The following is a 20319-nucleotide window of genomic DNA, read 5'->3' as shown; positions in this document are numbered from 1 at the left end:
CTTTCAGTCAGTAGTTGTTCCTTCTGGTGCAAAATTTTAATTTTAATTTAAATTTTGCCCAAATTTCACATTAGTCACAGTGGCTGTCTAATAGGTCATATGATTCAAACGCTTCGTTCATACGAGTGTGATTATTTATTTAAGGAACTACACTCCGTTCCTCTTCCACTAGAAGGAACAAAAAACATCTATTAACTCATAATAGAAAAGCACTAATTGTTGAGATCCATATCCAAACTGCTTTTGTCTTCATGACTATAGGAGAGTGAATGGAGGTAAACAGCCTGAGGATATGTTCAAAAGAATCTGATGGAATAAATTATCAAGATAACCACTTTATTCTTAAAACTGTACATTCATAAATCAACATTACATTAGTAATAATCAGCAGATCTTTCAACATTTAAGGCACATATACATAACTTGAAGGTGTTTCTATTAAGGACATATAAATCCCAAGACTTCATTTTTATTATTAGTTTAGCAATTCCTGATAGCACAATGAACAAAATAACTTGTGGATATCAGATGATCCACAGTAAAACAAGCTTTTTAGCATATGCACACAAGTGTATTATTTTTATCAGAACATAGTTAACAAAAAAGTTGAAGTCAAAATTAACTGAAATCATTTATTCTTGCTGCCATCATGTTTCACCTCACTTCCACCGAATAAGAATGATTTTCTCTGCATCCAGCATGTCATTTTGACGAGTATAAAATTACTTAATTGGGCCCAGGTTTGAAATACACAGGCTCAAACATTTGTTTATTGGGTTAGAAAGTTATACTGATAGTTTTGAATTACATCATAAACCACATAAGCAATACTCAAATTGAACCACAAAATATAGATAGTATTGAAACTCGCTCCCATAACTATCCATGATAATGTGCAGATTAGCTACTACAATTAGATCATGTGAAACTATGTTAATAGTTTAAGTTCGCTGCATTTCCTTTTACATTTTAATACATTTTGGATGAAAATAGTATGTATGAATATACTAGAGCATATTTAAATGTGTTTATGGATTTACAAAAAGCAAAATACAGATGCAGCAAATCTGAAATAGAAATAGAAAATGCTGAAAATACTGTTGCCTGATTTGCAGAGTGTTTCCAGTAGTTTCTGTTGTCAAGCTTTAACAGTCTTTGTTATGCTCCATAGAATCCTATCAAACCATTTTACATATTTATACTACCTAACCACATTATCTCAAATGTTCTTAACTGACCTGATGCATAATGTCACCCTTGAAATTGGTATTGAATGGTAGAGAATACATTCTTGACTAAGAAGCAGCATAGATGGATGGAAGCAAATTTTAATAAGATTCACAATTTCCACTTGATCTATTTTAAAGCATTCAGCCCCGTACATTTAATTCTTCATCCCAGCCAGTAATCTGAAAGTTCATTCATGCTGCCTGTTGTTATAAAGCTATGCTTGTAGCAATCACCATTAAAAAGGTTGTTCAAAAAAAAATTTCCATTGACTTCTACCAAACAATACTGCCACATGCATTTATTCCTAGCAACCAAAGATGTTTTTTTCTCCCAAATATCCATCTATTATCACCAATTGCAAATTTTAGCACAAAGCATATTTATCTAGAAATTCTTCCCCAGGAAGTAGTGCAATATAGTAGTAATAGAAAGAGAATTTTCCACCATTTCTTAAATTCAGTTCCATTAAAGTGAGTGGAGTGAAAGTACACAGGCAGAGCTCCAGACATTTTGAGTTTAACTGATATTGGTCTAAAAATGTTAGATTCATTCAGAAAATGTATCAAATCATCTCTTTGACCCATTTACTTCACTGAATAACAGTCAAGTGGTAATATTGCTGTGTGAATACTTAATTTATTTGTTTCAAATTCCTTTGAGAATAATAGATCTTTAAAATAAAAGATAACTGTTTTAATTAAATATCTGATACAAACACATAGCATCATTTCCAGATTTATAATTCCCCTTATCAGTTGCTCCGGTTACCATCTGAGACTTTCTCCCAGAAAGAAATGTCAGTCCACTTATGAAACTACAAATACTTGTTGCTCCAAAAATATATCAATAATAAATTATAACTTTAACAAAGAATAGTTCACATACTACTTTTATAAACTCTTGAATACTTTACAAGCAATTAAACGTTCACATATATTAAACTTTAAAATAAATCTCAAAAACGTTTGATTCAATTATTACAGCAAATTTTGGCAAGGCATGTGGAACATCACCAATGATAACTGGAGGGATATTACTGGAGTCTGAATTAGTGATGGGGTGTTTAAGGCTTTGTAGGTTCCGTTTCTGAATGTCTAACACATCTTTTTGTAGATCAAGCACCTTGTTCCATAATTTGGCATTCAATATTTCCAACTTTAACTTCTCTTTCTTCAATTGTAGAAGTTCTAGATGCACATCGGTCGAGTCTGTTAGACTTCCTTTAGGAAAAAAATATACCAATGCTGTAATGAAATCTGTTTCACCAATATAACTATTTAAATCAGATCTAAAAAATCAAAGTATTTATAAATGTTCAACATGTAAACTGGCACAATGGGTTTTGGCATTCAACTTCAGTTATTTTGCTAAATGTTTTCTTGTAATAAGTGATTAGAAAACTAATGGATTTTATTCATATTGATCTTGGTGTGAAATAAAAAAAACAAAAACATACCCAATGGATAACATGGAATAATCTCATCCAGAATGGCTCCACCAAATGCTACATCATTTGGTTCAGACAGGAGTTCATGAATATCCAACCAGTCGTTATCCGAGCATTCAGGTATCAGCTGCTCTCCTGACTGCTTCCAACCCCTTCTTTCAAAGCATTTTCTCTTCTGTGCTTTTCTTATCCTTTCCTTGTGATCTCAGTGGATTCCTAGTCTAATGTTGGCCAAGATTTTAAGCTTTCCAGATGATTGTGTTAAAACATTAGATGATCCTTAAAATTTCATGTTTCTACTTGTTATCTACAGCTAAAAAGTGGTTCTTTAAAAAGTGATTGGAATAAAAAAGGATTCACTACTAGAAAGCAAAAGATGGAAAATAACCAGAAAATAAAAAAAATATTGTATTGAATAGTCTACATAGATTTCAAAGGGAAATGTTTTGTTTGACCAGCCTCACCGAACTCTGAAGAAGAAACAGAGGATAGAAGTGGGTAATGCAGTGAATACAATATATCCAGATTACCAAAAGATCTTCAGAAATGTGCTATGTTATCAACCAACAAGGTCAAGCACATAGAAATGTCAGACAAATTGAATGGAGAGTTAAGTCAATGCATGGCAGTTTAGACACAAAGATAAAAGAATCACTACTCAAGGTGGCAAAAGGTGAAAATGGCATTCCATGAAGATCAGAGCATGACTTCTGTTGTTCCCCTTTATACTAACTAAAAATGGAATCAAAAACAATTTCTAAAAGGTCTAGTTGTCAAAACACTGGGTGCATTGTCAATACTAAAGACTGCAAAAGATTACAAGATTATTAATAAAATAGCAAAACCAGTGCTTTATTAGCAAATGAACTTCCAGTCCAGGAGGTCACTGCTGACAAAAACGGACTTAATGTTAAAAATCAAACAAAGTACAAATACTACAAATCTGAAAGCAGCAAAGTGCCAGAAATATTCATCACAATGATTAGTCATTTGACCTGAATATTAACTCCATTTCCCACTCCATCAATGCTCAGATTTCTGTTTTTAATTTTTATTTTGGACTTTAGGTTAACCCTACTTTTCCAGCTCTTGTTCCACTGCCTTCGAGATTATGACTCTTAAGGTGGATTAAATCCCCAGGGCCTGACTGAGTGCATCCTCAGACCTTGCGGGAAGCTAAGGTAGAAATTGCAGAGGCCCTTGCAGAGATATTGCTTTCACCTTTAGCCACAGATGAAGTTCAGAAGACTGGAGGGTGGCTAATCTTGTACCATTATTTAAGAAAGGTAGCAAAGACAAGCCAAAGAACTACAGGCCAGTGAATCCGACACCCTGGGGAGTGTTGTGGAACAGAGGGATTTACGAGTACAAGTACATAGTTCACTAGAAGCAGTGTCGCAGGTAGACAGGGTGGCGAAGGCGGCATTTGGCATACTGTCTTTCATCAGTCAGGGCATTGAGTACAGGAGTTGGGACATAATGTGGCAGTTATACAAGATTTTGGTGAGACCACACTTGGAATATTGTGTACAGTTTTGGTCACCCTGTTATAGGAAAGATGTCATTGGGCAGGCTGGGACTTTATTCCTTGGAGGATAGGAGATTGACGAATGACCTTATAGAGGTGTATAAAATTATGAGGGGCATAGATAGGGTGAACAGTTTTTTTTCCCCCAGGGAAGGCAGTCTAAAAACCAGAGGGCAAAGATTTAAAAGGGACCTAAGGGGTAACTTCTTCACGCAGAGGGTGGTGTGTGTATGGAATGAGCTGCCAGAGAAAATGGTTGAGGCAGATACAATAACAACATCCAAAAAATATTTTGTTAAGTACATGGATAGGAGGAATTTAGAGGGTTATTGGCCAAATGCCGGCAAATGGGACTGGCTCAGTGGGCACCATGGTTGGCATGGATCAGTTGAGCCGAGTGGCCTATTTCCATGCTCTATTATTCTATGACTCTAAATACACATTCGTATACTTGAATTTCAGCAAGGGCTTCTGCCTCCACCTCCACCCGTTTTCAGGCAGCAAGTCCCAGATCCCGATCACTTGTTGGGATACGTGTATCATATTTTTTGGAAAGCAAGAATTTAAATGGAGTGAAGGAAAAAATGTATCCTCGATGTACAAGTAACAAAATCGTAAGTGCCAATGCAAGATACAACCCCTATTGGGAAAAAAAGCACCAAGGATCATTTCCAGAGGGAGATAATAGAAAGATCATAGAGTCATAGAGTTATACAGCATGGAAACAGGCCCTTTGGTTCAACTCTTCCAGGCTGCCAAGTTGCCTACCTGAGCTAGTCCCATTTGCCTGCGTTTAGCCCATATCCCTCTTATCCTTTCCTATCCAAGTACCTGTCTAAATGTCTTTTAAACATAGTAATTATACCCACCTCTACCACTTCCTCTGGTAGCTCATTCCACATACCACCACCGCCACGTGGAAAAAATTTGCCCCTCAGGTCCTCTTTAAATTTTCCCCCTCTCACTTTGAATCTATGCCCTCCAGTTTTAGACTCCTACCTTGGGAAAAAGATTATGACCTTATCTACACCCATAATGATTTATATACCTCAATAAACGTGACATCTCAGCTTCCTACACACCAAGGCAAAGAAATCCCAACCTATTAAGTATCTCCCTATAAATCATGCACTCCATACTCGGTAACATCCTTGTGAATAGCTTCTGCACCCTTCTAGCTTAAGGACCATCCTTCCTATAGGTAGGTTGACCAGACCTACACATCTCCAAGTGTGGTCTCATGAAACATCTTGGACAGCTATAACATGACATCCCCAACTCTTGTACTTGATGCCATGACCAACGAAGGCAAGCATGCCAAGCGTCTTCTTCACCACCCTGCCTATCTGTGTCACCACTTTCTGGGAACTATGTACTTTTACTGCTAATTGTCCCTGTTACTCTCCAGGGCCCTGCCATTTACTGTGCAGGTCCTGCCCTGGTTTAACTTCCCAAAATGCAACACTTCACACTTATCCAAGTTAATTCCATCTGCCATTCCTTGGCCCACTTTCCAGTTGATCTAGATCCTGCTGTAATCTTAGATAACCTTCTTCATTGCCCACTATACCACCAATTTTGGTGTCATCTGCAAATTTTACTAACCATGCCAACTACACTAGAACCATAGAATACTACAGCACAGAAACAGGCCATTCGGCCCTTCCAGTCTGTGCGAAAACTTTATTCCGCTAGTCCCATTGACCTGCACCCCAGTCCATAACCCTCCAGACCTCTCCCATCCATGTATCTATCCAATTTATTCATTTACCACATCAGATGGCAGCTCATTCCACACTCCCACCACTCTCTGAGTGAAGAAGTTCCCCCTAAATCTATCCCCTTTCACCCTAAAGCCACGTCCTCTTGTACTTATCTCTCCTAATCTAGGTGGAAAGGGCCTACTCACATTTACTCTGTCTATACCTTTCATAATTTTGTAAACCTCTATCAAATCTCCCCTCATTCTTCTCTGCTCCAAGGAATAAAGTCCTAACCTGTTCAATCTTACCCTGTAACTCAACTCTTGAAGACCCAGCAACATTCTAGTAAATCTTCTCTGCACTCTTTCAATCTTACTGATATCCTTCCTATAGTTAGGTGACCAGAACTGCACACAATACTCCAAATTTGGCCTCATCAATGTTTTATACAACCTCACCATAACATCACAATTCCTATACTCACTACTTTGATTTATGAGTGCCAGGATGCCAAAAGCCTTATTTACAACCCATTCGACCTGTGACGCCACTTTCAGGGAATTATGTATCTGAACTCCAGATCCCTTTGTTCCTCAACACTCCTCTGTGCCCTACCATTTACCTGTGTAGGTCCTACCTTGATTTTGTCCTTCCAAAATGCAACACCTCACACTTGTCTGCATTATATTCCATCTGCCATTCTCTGGCCATTTTTCCAGTTGGCCCAGATCCCTCTGCAAGCTTTGAAAGTCTTCCTCGCTGTCCACAACACCTCCAATCTTAGTGTCATCACCAAACTTGCTGATCCAATTTACTACATTGTCATCTAGATCATTGATATAGACAACAAACAACAATGGACCCAGCACAGATCACCTGAGGCACACCACTAGTCAACAGGCCTCCAGTCTGAGAAACAACCATCCACTACCACTCTCTGTCTTCTCCCACACAGCCAATTTCGAATCCAAGTTTTACAACCTCTCCATGAATACCTAGTGTCTGACCTTCTGAACTAACCTCCCATGTGGGACCCTGTCAAAGGCCTTACTAAAGTCCATGTAGACAACATCCACAGCCTTTCCTTCATCTACTTTCCTGGTAACCTCCTCGAAAAACTCTACAAGACTTGTTAAACACGATCCACCACGCAAAAGCCATGTTGACTATCCTAACCTTAGCTATCCAAATACTTGTAAACCCGATCTCTCAGAACACCTTCCAATAACTTACCTCCTCATCCAAATCGTTAATATATGGAGGAAGTCATGATAAACCTGTATGAACTTTGGAAGACTAGGTGACACTAAGTATCTTTACACTTTTCTGCCATATTGTAAAAAGGATAGAAGGGCACTGGAATGGTGTACAAAAGATTTACAAAGACAATACCACGAATGCATTATCTTGGAAAGAATGAACATACTGGGTCTCTTTTCCTTGAACAGAGAAGGTTGAGGGAGACCAAACAGAAATCTTTAAAATTATGAAAAGTTGTGACGGAGTAAAAACTGGAGTCCTCTTTCTACTTTGTGAGTCACTGAGAAATCATGCAGGGAATTCAGAAGAATTCAAAGAGTGCCAACTGCTTCCACAGAAAGTAATTGAAACAAATAGTGTACATGTATTCAGGTAAAGATTTTCTTTGAAGGGAGAGAGGAATAAGAAATACGTGCTGATAAAGCTATATGAGGGATGATGGAAAGAGACTGGAGTGGTAAATTGTGCATGGACTAGTTGACGGATTGTTTAGTTCTGTGCTGTACATTATGTTTTACCACACCAAAAAAACCTAATGACTTTTGTCAAACAGTAAGCAGAATGGAATATTAATGTGCTTCAAAGTGAGGACCAAAGGCAATGATTTCTGAACATTATAAAAATGGCTTCCGTAGTAGCAACATGGAGTAAAATGAAGTAACAGTGAACAATTGCATTTTTTATATTTGCTATTTACAGCCATAAGAATACCTGAAGAAATGATTTGCAGATTTTTTAAAAAATTGATCTTAATTTATGACTACTTAAAGATGTTTAGCCTGAAATAATCTTGTAGCACAATATTTTTATGCAGTACACAATACAGTATCAATCAACATAGTACTGCACTTACTGCAGTTATGAACACTGCAGGCCTCAACCATCCCTATCTGGGCCTCTATTACGGAATCTGACAGTGAAGAATCTTCCAGGTCTAATCATTCATCCTCAAAGTTTCTGTTTTATCAGTGATGGCAGGAAATTGTGGGGACAAGGTCTACCAAGCAGTCTGTGCACAAATTGAACCCTCAGCTTTACATCAAACCAGTACGAGCCCCTGAAAATACTAAAGAATTTGTTGGCCAATGTGTTTCCATTGGCATAGTGATCCCAGTTTGAATCAGGGTTTCCTTTACCAAAAATAAACTTATTGCTCAATAAAATGTTTTTAATTGTAATATTTACATCACATGTTGAACTTCGCTGAGCCCCTGCACTCCATCCACCATGGCCATCTGGAGTTCTCAGTTGCTAGCCATTTTAATTCTCCTTCCCATTCCCACACCGATATGTCTGTCCTTGGCCTCCTCCACTGCCAGGGTGAGGCTAAACGTAAACTAGAGGAACAGCACCTCATATTCCACCTGGAGTAGTCTACAACCCAACAACATGAATATTGAATTCTCCAACTACTGGTAAACTGCTCCCCCTCTGTCCCTTTTCTCTCTCCTTCTGATCTACCCAGTTCTTCCTACACGTTACCCCAAGCCCCCATCACCATGTTTCTTTCCCCTCCTCCACCCACCCCATCTGCCATCACCTACACACTCCTCCCACTGGTTGTCCTACCCCACTGTTTCCATCTTCCCTCCCACTTTCCTCCCTTGATTCCATGTTCCACCTTTCTCTCCTATCAGATTCCATCTTCAGCCTTTTTGTCACCTCAACCTATCACCTCCCAGCTTCTGTTGCTAGTTCAACTCCCCCATCTAGCCCTCCTCACCTGGATCCACCTATTGCTTGCTAGCTCTTGCTCAATCCCTTCCCTCCACCTCTTTTATACTGGCTATCTCCCCTCTATCTTTCTGTCCTGATGGCTCTCAACCAGAAATGTCAACTGTCCATTTCTCTCCACAGATGCTGCCTGACCCACTGAATTCCTCCAGAACCTTGTGTGTTTCTTGCTAAAAGCTCAAGTTGTCTTATTTTGGCCCATACCTATAAATGCTTTATATTTTGATATAACTGGCAAATTTTTCCATGGTCACTTAAGTACAGTACATACAAAATACAGTGCCTTGGTGTCTTACTACAATAATTAGAGCATATAAATGTGCATTATGGAAATAATTCATAAATGAGTTGCACAGTGCCACCATGTGATCAGAACCAGCAACAACTGTTACAGTTGTGTGTAGGAAAAATGAGTGGAAAATGTTAAATTAATTTATAACAGTAAGTACTGGCAAAAAAAACAATTAAACCTTATGTTCAATTTTCTCCTTGGAGAAGCAATTTTTGTCTGTTTATTAATTTGTTACTCTTTGCCTTCAACAGTAAAACTCAGTAAATGCTGACACTTAAAGTGGCAAGCATACTAAAATTCAAGTTTACAAAATTAATTCTATTACATACCTCGACTGTAGTTATGTTCAATATCGACATGAGTCACATGAGGGCTAGTTCCATCACTGCTAGATACACCAGTCAAACATGTCACACCCGATCTAAGAAATACAGTTGTATTTACTAAACCAAAAAAGCATTATGTGCTTATTAGGTTTATTAATACTTGAGACTTCCAAACTAGTTTATCTGTCCTAACATTATACAAGGAAATTCAATAAACCTATTTATTAAGTACAGATCTTTCTCTCTCATGTACCTATCATCATCAAATACTTGCCAGTTAGAGCTTAATATGATGCTACCAAAAACACAGTTAGAGCTGACGTATGATCACAGCTATTGTGTGGACCATATGTGCATTTATACACACCTATATGCAGAGGCCAGCTTATTCCCATTAGTTTCTGGACCCATGGCATTCAAGTATGATAGTTGCAAAACTGGACACAAGAACTTTTTTTGATACACTAGGATCACTGGACAAGGTAAGCAGCTACGAAAGGTGTTCAGGTATCAGGTGACAACTGGAATCCCCAACTGCACTGTATCACTTGTGCAAGAACATACAACATATATTCAGCAATGGGGTGCACTGGAAACCACTGCCAGGTCTCTGTCTAATAGTATACGGACATTGAATCTGCCATTGTATTAATCATGCTGTTTCTTGTACTTAGAATGTATGATATTATCCAGCAGTGACAAATGTAGCCAGTTAAACTTTACATGATATTTGATAATGAAAAGATAGGACTCTTTAAAATTGAAATATTCACAACTTTAGCCCAAAAATTTCAATTTTTAATCTTCTTGCTCTTAAACAGCTGCACAGGATAAAGGATGAAGTTTTTTGCTGGTTTTGTGGGTTCTGAAGTAGGTTGATGAAGCTATTGCAGGAATCATAGATTATTACACAGAAAGGGCAGGAGGTGCCTGAAGAAGGCGGCTAGTGAGTAGTTGTTTGTGAGGAGGTCCACCTCTTCTACCATTTACACAGGACTTCTGTGTGGTCCCGTTGCATGGACTTAAGGTTCTAAATATCATCCCAAACATTCCTCCTGTACTTTGAACAGTCATGGCCCAGAGATTTTCAAGAGTCACTGCAGATGTTCAATATCTTCATGGAGCCTTTTGAGCACATTCTTGAATCATTTCCTCTGCCCAGCTAGTAATCTTTTCTTGTGACAGGGCTCAGAATATTGCAGCTGTTTCGGGAAGCTAGGACCTCAATGCTATGTACTTTGACCTGGGAAAAGACATAGACATTGGTTCACTTATTCTTCCAGTAAATTGAGGATTTTTCAAAGGCAATATTGATGGTATCATTCCAGTGCCTTGAGAGACCTGCTGTAGGTAGGTCAGGTCTCAGGAGGGCAGTGGTCACTGCTGCCCAGCAGACCACGAGTTTTGTGCCAGTCTGAGGTCTCCATCTTCAAAGATATTTTTCTTCAAAATGACCAAAGGCTGTTCTAGTCCATTGAAGGCAATGGTAAATTTCATCATCAGTCTCCCTCAGCAAAAGTAGACAATTCCCAAGATATGAGAAGTGATCCATTATTTCCAGGGTTTCACCATAAACCTTCATTGTTGGAAGGCAAAGTGGTCCAGCAGAGGCAGATTGGTACCGGATTTGGTCTTGCAGATGTCGAGCACAAGGCCCAACCTCCAATGTGTTTCCATGAACGACAATGGTAGTTTGGAGCTCAACTTCTATGCATGCGCAAACACAAGCACTGCCTGCATACTGCAACTCAACTTCTGAGGTTTGGGTGAACTTAGTTTGGAGTATTAGATTATATAGTTATATATTACTCTCCCCTATCAATGCCATTAAGTAATAATAGCAGCCACGCATGGCATGAGCATGGGTTGAAACAAATGAGAAGTAACCCAAAGAGAGACCTCTTTTTAGAGAGGAAGTGTACTCTGGCTACCCATCACTGTCCTTCAAGGGCATCAGACACCAGAGTAATCAATCACTCAAAAGTATTAGATCTCTTTAAAAGTAAACCATTCCAAAGAATAATCAATGACTACTTTGAAAAACACATCAGACTTCTAAATATCATATGTAATCCTACCTCAGTAAAGTCTGTGATTGCCCTAACTGCATTGATTCATCATAAGCCTACAGAAAGTAAGAAAACATAATGGTTACCAACATCTGAATCAATAATGTTTTTTTTCAAATTTTCCAGTGGGGAAAATACTCTAAATTCTAAATGCTTTGAAATATTCTGTCTGAATGGAGATCTCAAAAAAAACATGTGGCAAATAAAAAGTGGGAAGAAACTTTACAAAATTGATAAATAGATTACACCTTACATTAATACATTAATAAGTAACTACCAATGTTTTATTGTTTATGTATTATAGTTTTTGGGTAAGACTGAGCAAAATACCTACAATACATGAACAATAAAATACTGGTTTGCAGTCCCCACCCACGTGGACTTACTTTCCTTAATACAGAGGACCAGACAAGATGACTTTCCGCACCAAGAGATCCCACAAGATGGGATGGACTGCTCTATTCCTGCAACAGCTCTACAATCCAGGAGATTGAAAGAACTCTCTGCCACAAAGAATGCTAGGTAAAGGACAGCTCTTTCCACAAAACCAATCACCACATTGTGCCTACTGAAATACCCTGACATTAAGAGTTTTGACATTAAATAGGAAGCAAGCTACAGGGGAAGCATCATTGAAACAATTCAGTTCCAGGTACAGTAGTTTATTGTATTTTAAGTTGCAAAAGTACATTGTTTGTAGATCATCATTTTAGAATTGCTCTTGTATATTTAACCACATAAAGTATCTGGATCTTAAATAAATGTCCTTTTTTTCCCCCAGTCTTCATTCTTTCAGGTTTCATTGTGATATGCAATTATCACAGTTTTTTAGCAGCTGAATAAGCATCAGTCCTGATGCAGGGTCTCGACCTGAAACATAGACTATCCCTTTGCTCTACAGATGCTGCTTGACCCACTGAATTCCTCTAGGAGTTTGTTTTTTGCTCCAGATTCCAGCATTTGCAGTCTCTTGTATCTCAATTGCTTTTTATGTACTTACAACATACGATAGGCTGCCATCTGGCCCATTACCCACTCCCGGCAGAGCAATCCCATCTGTCCCATTCCTCCTCTTATTTCCCTATAACCCTGCAACTTACTGTATTCTCTCCACTTCCCATCAATTGCCCCTTTATTCTTTTGCCACTTACATACACAGTAGTCAATTATCCTACCAGCACATCATTGGAATGTGGGAAGAAGCTGAAGCAACCCGAGGAAACTTACTTGAAGACAGGGAGAATGTGCAAACTCCATACAGCCAGCCCCCAAGATCAGGATCAAACCCAGGTACCTGGAGTTGAGGCAGCAGCATTAACTGCTGCATCACCATGCAGACTGAACCAAACTGCGCAAAAACTGGTTCCTATGATGGTGGAGGCCAAGATGCATTACCTATTCCATCCCTCCGATTGAATGTCATTGTAAGTGCTTTGCAGCATGATTGGATTGGATCTGATAGTTCTTGCCCCAAGGAGACCTTCCTTAAAAGAAGCTCAGGGAAGGCAAGGCCAGTAAGCACTGATGTGGGTACAAGGGGCGTTGAAGCAGAAAGGAGGACTTGCCTACAAGAGGATCAAGGCATCCAGGGCCATGGTGGTTAATGAGGGAAGGCAGCTCCCCTCTAATGTACAATGAAGCAACTGTTAAATGCACTGCACTGCTTCTGTATGTATGACACTATCCAAAAGCAATTCATGCACAAAAGCATGTTACAGCCAAATGTTCACTGAACATTTCCATTCATGGTAAGATGTTTGCATGCAGGTCAGGGCACCCTTCATGCACTCAGGACGAGCAAGCAATTTGTCATTCTGCCATGATCATGCAGTTACTATCCAATTACATTTAATGATCAGGTTTTTGATAAAATTATTTAGAAGTTGTTCAGCATCATTCTCATAATTCCTAGATTCATACTTTCTCAACCAAACATTCAATGACAATACATACACACAGACACAGTCATCTATTCTAGGTAACATCATGGTGACTCTCTTCTGCACTCTCTCCATTGCTACCACATCCTTCCTGTAGTGTGGCAACCAGAACTTTACAAGTGCCGTCTAACCAATGTTTTGTACCTCTGCAACAAGCCATCCCAACTCTTAAACCCAATGCCTCACCTACAAGAGAAAGTGTGGCAAATGCCTTTTTCATTACCCTATCCATCTGTGTCACTACATTCAGTGAATTACGGACTTGCACCACAAGGTCCCTCTGTACATCAAAACTCCTAGTCCTCTGCCATTTAGTCTGTATATTCTTAACAGAACTTGATCTCCCACAGTGCATTACCACACACTTGTCTGGATGGAAGTCCACCTGCCCCACTCTGCCCATCTTTCCAGCTTGTCTATGTCACACTGTATCTTTAAATAACCTTCTCTGCTATCTATGACTTCACCAATTTTTGTGTTGTCTGCAAAGTTACTAATCATATCCCCCACATCCTCAGCCAAGGCACTAATATATATATTACAAAGGTCACAGCACTGATCCTTGTGGTACACCACTTATTACAGATTTCCAGTCAGAAAAACATTCTTTCACCACACCCTCTGCATCGTAATACCCAGAAAATTTTAGATCCTGTTCACCAACATGCCTCAGATCCTCTGTGCCTTAACCTTCTGGACCAGCCTACCATGCAGGACCCTATCAGAAAACCTTACTAAAGTCCATATAGACAATGTCTGCCCATCAGTCTCCTTGGCTACTTCCTCAATAAACTCAATCAGATTGACATGATCTCCCTGCACAGACCATGCTGACTCCTAATCAGTCCAAGTGAAGATAAATCCTATACCTCAGAACCTTCTCCAACAACTTCCCTTCCAAATTCTCAAGTGCTTAACTTCTTAATCACCTTATACACCTGCTGCCTTCAGGGATTCCTAGACATGTCCACCAACACTCCTCTATTCCTCATTACTTCCTAGGGTCCTACTGTTGTATATATCCTAGCCTTAATACTCCTCCCAAAATGCATTCACATTTTTCAGGAATAAATTCATCTGACATTTCTCTGTCCACCTAACCAATTTATCAAATTAAAATTAGCAATTGGGTAATGTCAGCATGTTGAAACTATTAATATCTTTAAACTGAAGGGATAAGGTTCATTGTGCATTTTGCCACCATCAAGACTGAAAAATATTAAGAGATGTGAATCTAGTTCTTTTTGCAGTCCCTCAGGAATAAGGACGACTTATTTCCTCTCTGGTATTATGGGTACTGAGGTGGCTAATGAGGCCAACTTACAACAGACGTCTCCTACACAGATGAGACAAGTGGTGGGTAGTTTGTGAGGTAGTCTGCTTCTTATACCACTATGCAGAGCCTGTAAGAGCTCATGATACAAGGATTCAAGGCTTCTCAATACAATCCCAAATGCTCCTTCTCCATTTTGGATGGTCATGGGCAAGGGATTCCCATGACCATCCAAAGTGGAGAAGGAGCATTTGGGACAGGGATTCAGTGTGGACATTACATTTCAAGGAACACATTCTTGAAACTTTTGCTCTGCCCACCTGGTAATCTCTTTCCCATGACACAGTTTGAAAAGAAAAAGTTTCCTGCCAACACCAGAATCAGGAACTTGCTTGAATGTTACCTGGAGCCAATACACCAACTCATTCTGGCTTTCTACACAGCATAAATGATGAGACGCAAATGTGAATTGGAATATTAAAATTGCATCACAAATTATTTTTTTTTTGTTTGCATGTTTAGCATAATTAAGCAAAGGCTCACTTTCATATGATTTAGCAGAATGGTGGCCATAATGCCATTTACTGTGAACAGGCCCAGTGTAATTGTATGTAACCTGAAATAATATGCTAGAGGAAACATGCTAACATAAATATGTACTCAATATAAAAAAAAAGTCTGGTATCTTGTTATCTGGCTTCCTGTAGAGGCAGATTAGCATATGTCCCAATCGTCCTAATCCCAGGATTAGGTCCCAGTCCTAGGGTCAGGATTATTAGCGCTACTAGGAAGTAAGAGGATAAGAATTTGTCAGTAGCAAATTGGTGATAACTCAGACTTTGAAAACAAACCAATCATGCAGCTACAAGCCCAAGTGTAAATAGCATTGGCGACAACGGAAGAGGAATTGCAGGAATTCTGACTGATTTAGTGAAAAAAAAAATCTCAAATCCCCTTATTGGTATTGGTACAGAAGAAACATATGCAAGTAATTTTAAATTCCAGTGGATCTTATAAAAAAATCCAAATTCTTCTCCCAATTGCCTCTTATTTCAGCTATTAAAAATCATAGGGATAAAAATTTAACACTCATGGTATTTATGACCACTTATCCTTCATTATACTAGCCAATGTCTAATTTTGATCACAGTTCATACCAGAGTTTTCACTTGCTGTTGACGATTTTCCATGTGCAGTCGGAAACATTTGGTTTTAGGTATCATCTGAATCACAGGTGATGAACTTCCTAAAACAAGCAGGAAAGGTGATTATTCACTTTTGGGTGCAGTGGTCATCATTTTTCAAATTAAGTTAGACTTTCTGTACTTCAGGAAAAAAAATGGACAAGATAGTTGCAAGACAAGTGTCAAGAGCTTGGTATTTTATAGGAAGAATGCAGAGTAAGTTGAAGATTCCTTAAGAATATAGCAAAACTGAGGAGAGATACTCTTTCCAGAAAAGTAAGAAGCTCACTGGTACTCTCTAAACTAACACCAATAATGATCTCACAGCAGAGGTACAAAAGAATTCCTGATCTGGTGAATCTTGCCTCTGGAAAAAAAAGCAATGTCTTCAGGAATGTTACTTGGAGGAAATGGACAAGAAATAAAGAGGAATAGGGATGATATGTAAAACAAAATATACAACATCTAAAATATTACCTCCAAATGGTGCTTCTGTCCCTGAAGTGAAATCACTCATTGTATGGTACAGCTGAAAAGCATTTTTATGAATAAACAGCATTCTACATGAAAGCAAAAAAAAAATGAATTGCAATAATGAAAGTATAATATGCAGTATTCTTCAAAGTGTACAAATGACATTTCAAGCTGTTAACATTTAACTGCTACTTAAAGATAATAGTCATAGAGTTGTACAGGAAAAAAGGGGCCCTCAGCGCACCACATCCATGCCAACCTTTTGCCCTTCTGCACAATTAGGACAGTACCGTCCTCTGCCTGGCATATTCAAGTGCCTGTCTAATGTCTCTTAATGTAGTAATTGTATCTGATTCCACCACCATCCTCTGCAGTAAGTTCCATATATCAACTACTCTGTATATAAAAAAAGTTCCCTCAAATCCCATTTAAAACTCCCCCCTCTCATCTTAATCTGTGCCCTTTTGTTTTTCATACCTATACCTTGGGAAAAAGATCGTGACTATCCTACCCTAGTTATTCTTGAAAATATTTTTATTGAAATATGATTGCCTAAGGGGAATACTTCTACCAAATTTGTCAAAGGAATAATTTCTTTATAATTGAAAGAAGTTTCAGTGATTATTTAACTGTAAACCAATGGTGACAGTTGAAAGTGCTAAGAAATTATGTCACCAATGATAGCTTACAGATTCTGTGATGGTATTTGCCAAAGTACAGGATGGAACTAAGCAATTCCCCTGCACCAAATAGCAACATATGGGCTTTTCTCAATTACTTTTCAGACTTATCAAGAATAATATGGAAGTGTAAAGCACCAAACATTCTTTTCCATCCCGTTTCATTGCTTGTCCCATTAAATTTAGTTCTGCATCATCATCTGTCCTGATTTAACTTCACCTGCCCCATGTTAGCAGAAATATTGTATTCTTTCCTCCACCTTTCTATCCAAGCTCAGTTGTAGGATCTCTAAATGTTTGCAGTTCTGATGAAACAGGATTGATCCAAAACATTAATTCTGTATCTGTCCTTCACAGATGTTCCTTGACCATCTAAGTATTTCCAGCTTTGTTATTTCAGATTACAGATATAAACAGATAATGTACAGAACTAAAGCATTATCACACTTTATCCAACATTCAGCCCCAAAGAGATATCATTTTCTCCAATTAAGCACAAGGGAACCAAAGACCATCTTTAATATCAGTTAAAAAATCTTCACCTTCACCACAAATCCACTTCCCATTCTGATCATCGTCTCTGGTTGGACTTCATATTTAAGCTACAAGTCCATATCCAATCCAGCACAAGTCCCTACTCCAACTTCAGTAGCATTAACTGCTTCTGATCCAATCCCAAATCCTCTCTTGCTGAAACAGTCAACTCCACACTCAATTACTCCAAACATTTGATGGCCAGCTGCTCATCTTTCACCATGCATAAACTTCCACATTACATAAACACCAGCCCATACAAAACTCTAAGTCCTTCTTACACATCATCTCCCTTGCCCCTTGCTCACTAACAGGACTCTGATGAGGAAGGGGGGGGGGGTGTCGGGCAGATGGTGAAGAGATTACAAGTCTATATCAGATTTCCAGATCTGATGGACTGAATGCTTTCATTCATACTAACAACACCTCTTTTCAATCTGAAATAAAAGTAGTAAACACTGAGAAACACTGAGAAATGCTCAGCTAAAATTGCCTTGTAGAAACACAAGGTGCCATTTCTTGACATTAAGCTTTATTGGAATGTCTTAGGAGATCAAGGTCAGAAGGAGCAGTTAGATGGCAAATTAAAGTAGTATGAACAATCCCCCCACCCCCCACAAAAAAAGTAATAGGTGTAAATTATTCAGCCCTTTGAGCCTGTTCTACCATTCATGAAGATCATGCTGATCGTCCACTTCCATACTGTTTTCCTGCACTGTCCCCATATCCCAAAATTGCCTTGACTGCCAGAAATCTATTGATCGCTTTTGAAATAACTCAATGACTTAAGATCAGGATTATGCCTGCAAAATGAAATGAGTTGTCCCCAATATAGTCATAAAATCTGTATTTGGTGTTCCCATTATAGAAAAGACATCAACATGAACGATAGAATATTAAATGGAGATAAAAAATACTTCATTTGTGTCACTGAACTGAGGGAAGTGCAGACCTCTTTCTCTAGGAGAGGTACCACGGGGAGTGCACATCAGGGGGTAGGTAGAGGAAGAGTAAACCAGAGTGACACAGACCGAATGGTCCCTTTGGAGTTCGGGAGCATAAGAGGAAAATCTACTTCCTCAGATTCAGATTAGTTTATTGTCACATACACCAGAGTGCAATGAAATTTCTTGCTGGCATGAGGCTCACAGATTAAATAGTATACGTGGCAATAATAAATATAACACGGGGCGCACAAACAGCAGAATGGTGCAAAGACTGCTGTGCTGGTGGCATTGTGGCAGAGATGTCAGAAATAATAGAGAATGGTCTAGGAAGAGACTAGTGGGGAAGGCGTCGAAGACAACAAGCCCCATAGCCAGGTTCTCTTAGAGCAGAACTCCCAAGAAGTGGAAGGGCACGGTTGATGAGAGGAAATGCAAACATGAGAGAGACTGGGGTGGGATTGAAGGCAGCAGCCCCGCTGGGAGCGGTAAGTATAGTCACGGTGGACTGGAATGGGCGGGATTTCAGTGGACATTTGCGGCTGGTCCATGGGACGGAGATGGAGGGAGAGGCGGGCGCGAGGGGAGGGGTGGGGCGGGGCCGGACTCGCGCGCGCTCCGGTAACCGTCATTAACCGTCGCACCTCTCCACGCGCCGGTCTTCCGCCTCGTCTTCGCTCTCGTGGACCGAACCCTCCACGATGGTCTCGTCGCTGTCGGACGCCGGTTGGCTCTCCATCTCCGACCCGCCGGCGCGCGCAACTGGGCGGGCGGGCCGCGCGCGGGGCGGGAACCAATCGCTCCGTCACACGCACGCATGTGCAGTCGCACAACCGATATTGTTGTTGTTGTTGTTGTTTCTTTCGGCAGTTGCGACCCGAAAATTTCCCGCAAATCGGTCAGCAGTGATTGCGCACGAGTAATCCAGTGGATTTGGCAAGTCTCCGACTCGCGTGCAATTCGTGTAAAAATGCGACAAAAAAGTTATGCAGCTAAGAGAGAAAAGGAAAGTCACAGGGCTTTGCAAAATATGTACAATGTCCTCTTATTTCTATGCCTCCAATTCTGCCTTTCTGTAAATATATTTTGGATTGTTTTTTAAAAAAGAAAATGCATATCGTGCGCAACGTTACCAAGCTGACTGGAACGGGACTTTGACGTATTGCTGATACTTGTTCTTCTGGCAACCCGTAGGTGTAGAAGATCAATTGCAATTCATCAATGGCTCTTCCAGCCATGGCAGGATCCTATTGCTTGCACTTCCTATCACCTTGGATGACAGTCTACTAAAATGGGGAAGTTATTGGTCTGATCTTTGAATAGTCAACATGGACTCCTTGAAACTACCTTACAGGCCTTTTCCATTTTCGAATAGGCATCCTTGGAAGTATTGACGTTGAGTATACTCCGTGACTTCAATATCCTATATTCAATACCATGCCAAGATGTGAGGCATGAAGCTCACCTAACATTCACCCTTGAACTTTGAGTAATCACCCTGTGTTTTCACTCAACATACTTATTATTAGTAACGTACAACTTCTCTAATAATATCAGATATCCGTTCTGTTACCAATATTCGATTCACTCTATTAAAATTATATTCATTTGGAAAATAAAAACCCACAGCACTCAACTACTCATAGCTCTCCAACCCAAAAATGATCTATTTTCAGAATAAACCAATTTATGTCAATATAT

The 20319-nt window shown here is 39.4% G+C and overlaps 1 protein-coding gene across 1 annotated transcript; it reads right to left on the bottom strand.

Annotated features, from left to right (window-relative positions):
* Positions 1 to 317: 317 nt before the first annotated feature.
* On the bottom strand, positions 318 to 19416 carry LOC127572656 (uncharacterized). Its single transcript, XM_052020149.1, has 6 exons — positions 19263 to 19416; positions 16464 to 16546; positions 15960 to 16048; positions 11599 to 11645; positions 9524 to 9615; positions 318 to 2450 (listed from the first exon to the last, which is right to left on the bottom strand). The coding sequence occupies exons 1-6, from the start codon at positions 19355 to 19357 to the stop codon at positions 2167 to 2169; spliced, it is 690 nt and encodes a 229-aa protein (XP_051876109.1). The 5' UTR covers positions 19358 to 19416; the 3' UTR covers positions 318 to 2166.
* Between the last annotated feature and the right edge of the window lie 903 nt (positions 19417 to 20319).

The sequence above is a fragment of the Pristis pectinata genome, chromosome 7, assembly GCF_009764475.1.
Source record: "Pristis pectinata isolate sPriPec2 chromosome 7, sPriPec2.1.pri, whole genome shotgun sequence".
Lineage (NCBI taxonomy): Eukaryota > Metazoa > Chordata > Chondrichthyes > Rhinopristiformes > Pristidae > Pristis > Pristis pectinata.
Note: the sequence above shows the minus strand (reverse complement) of the source record. Positions and strands in the feature narration are given on the sequence as shown.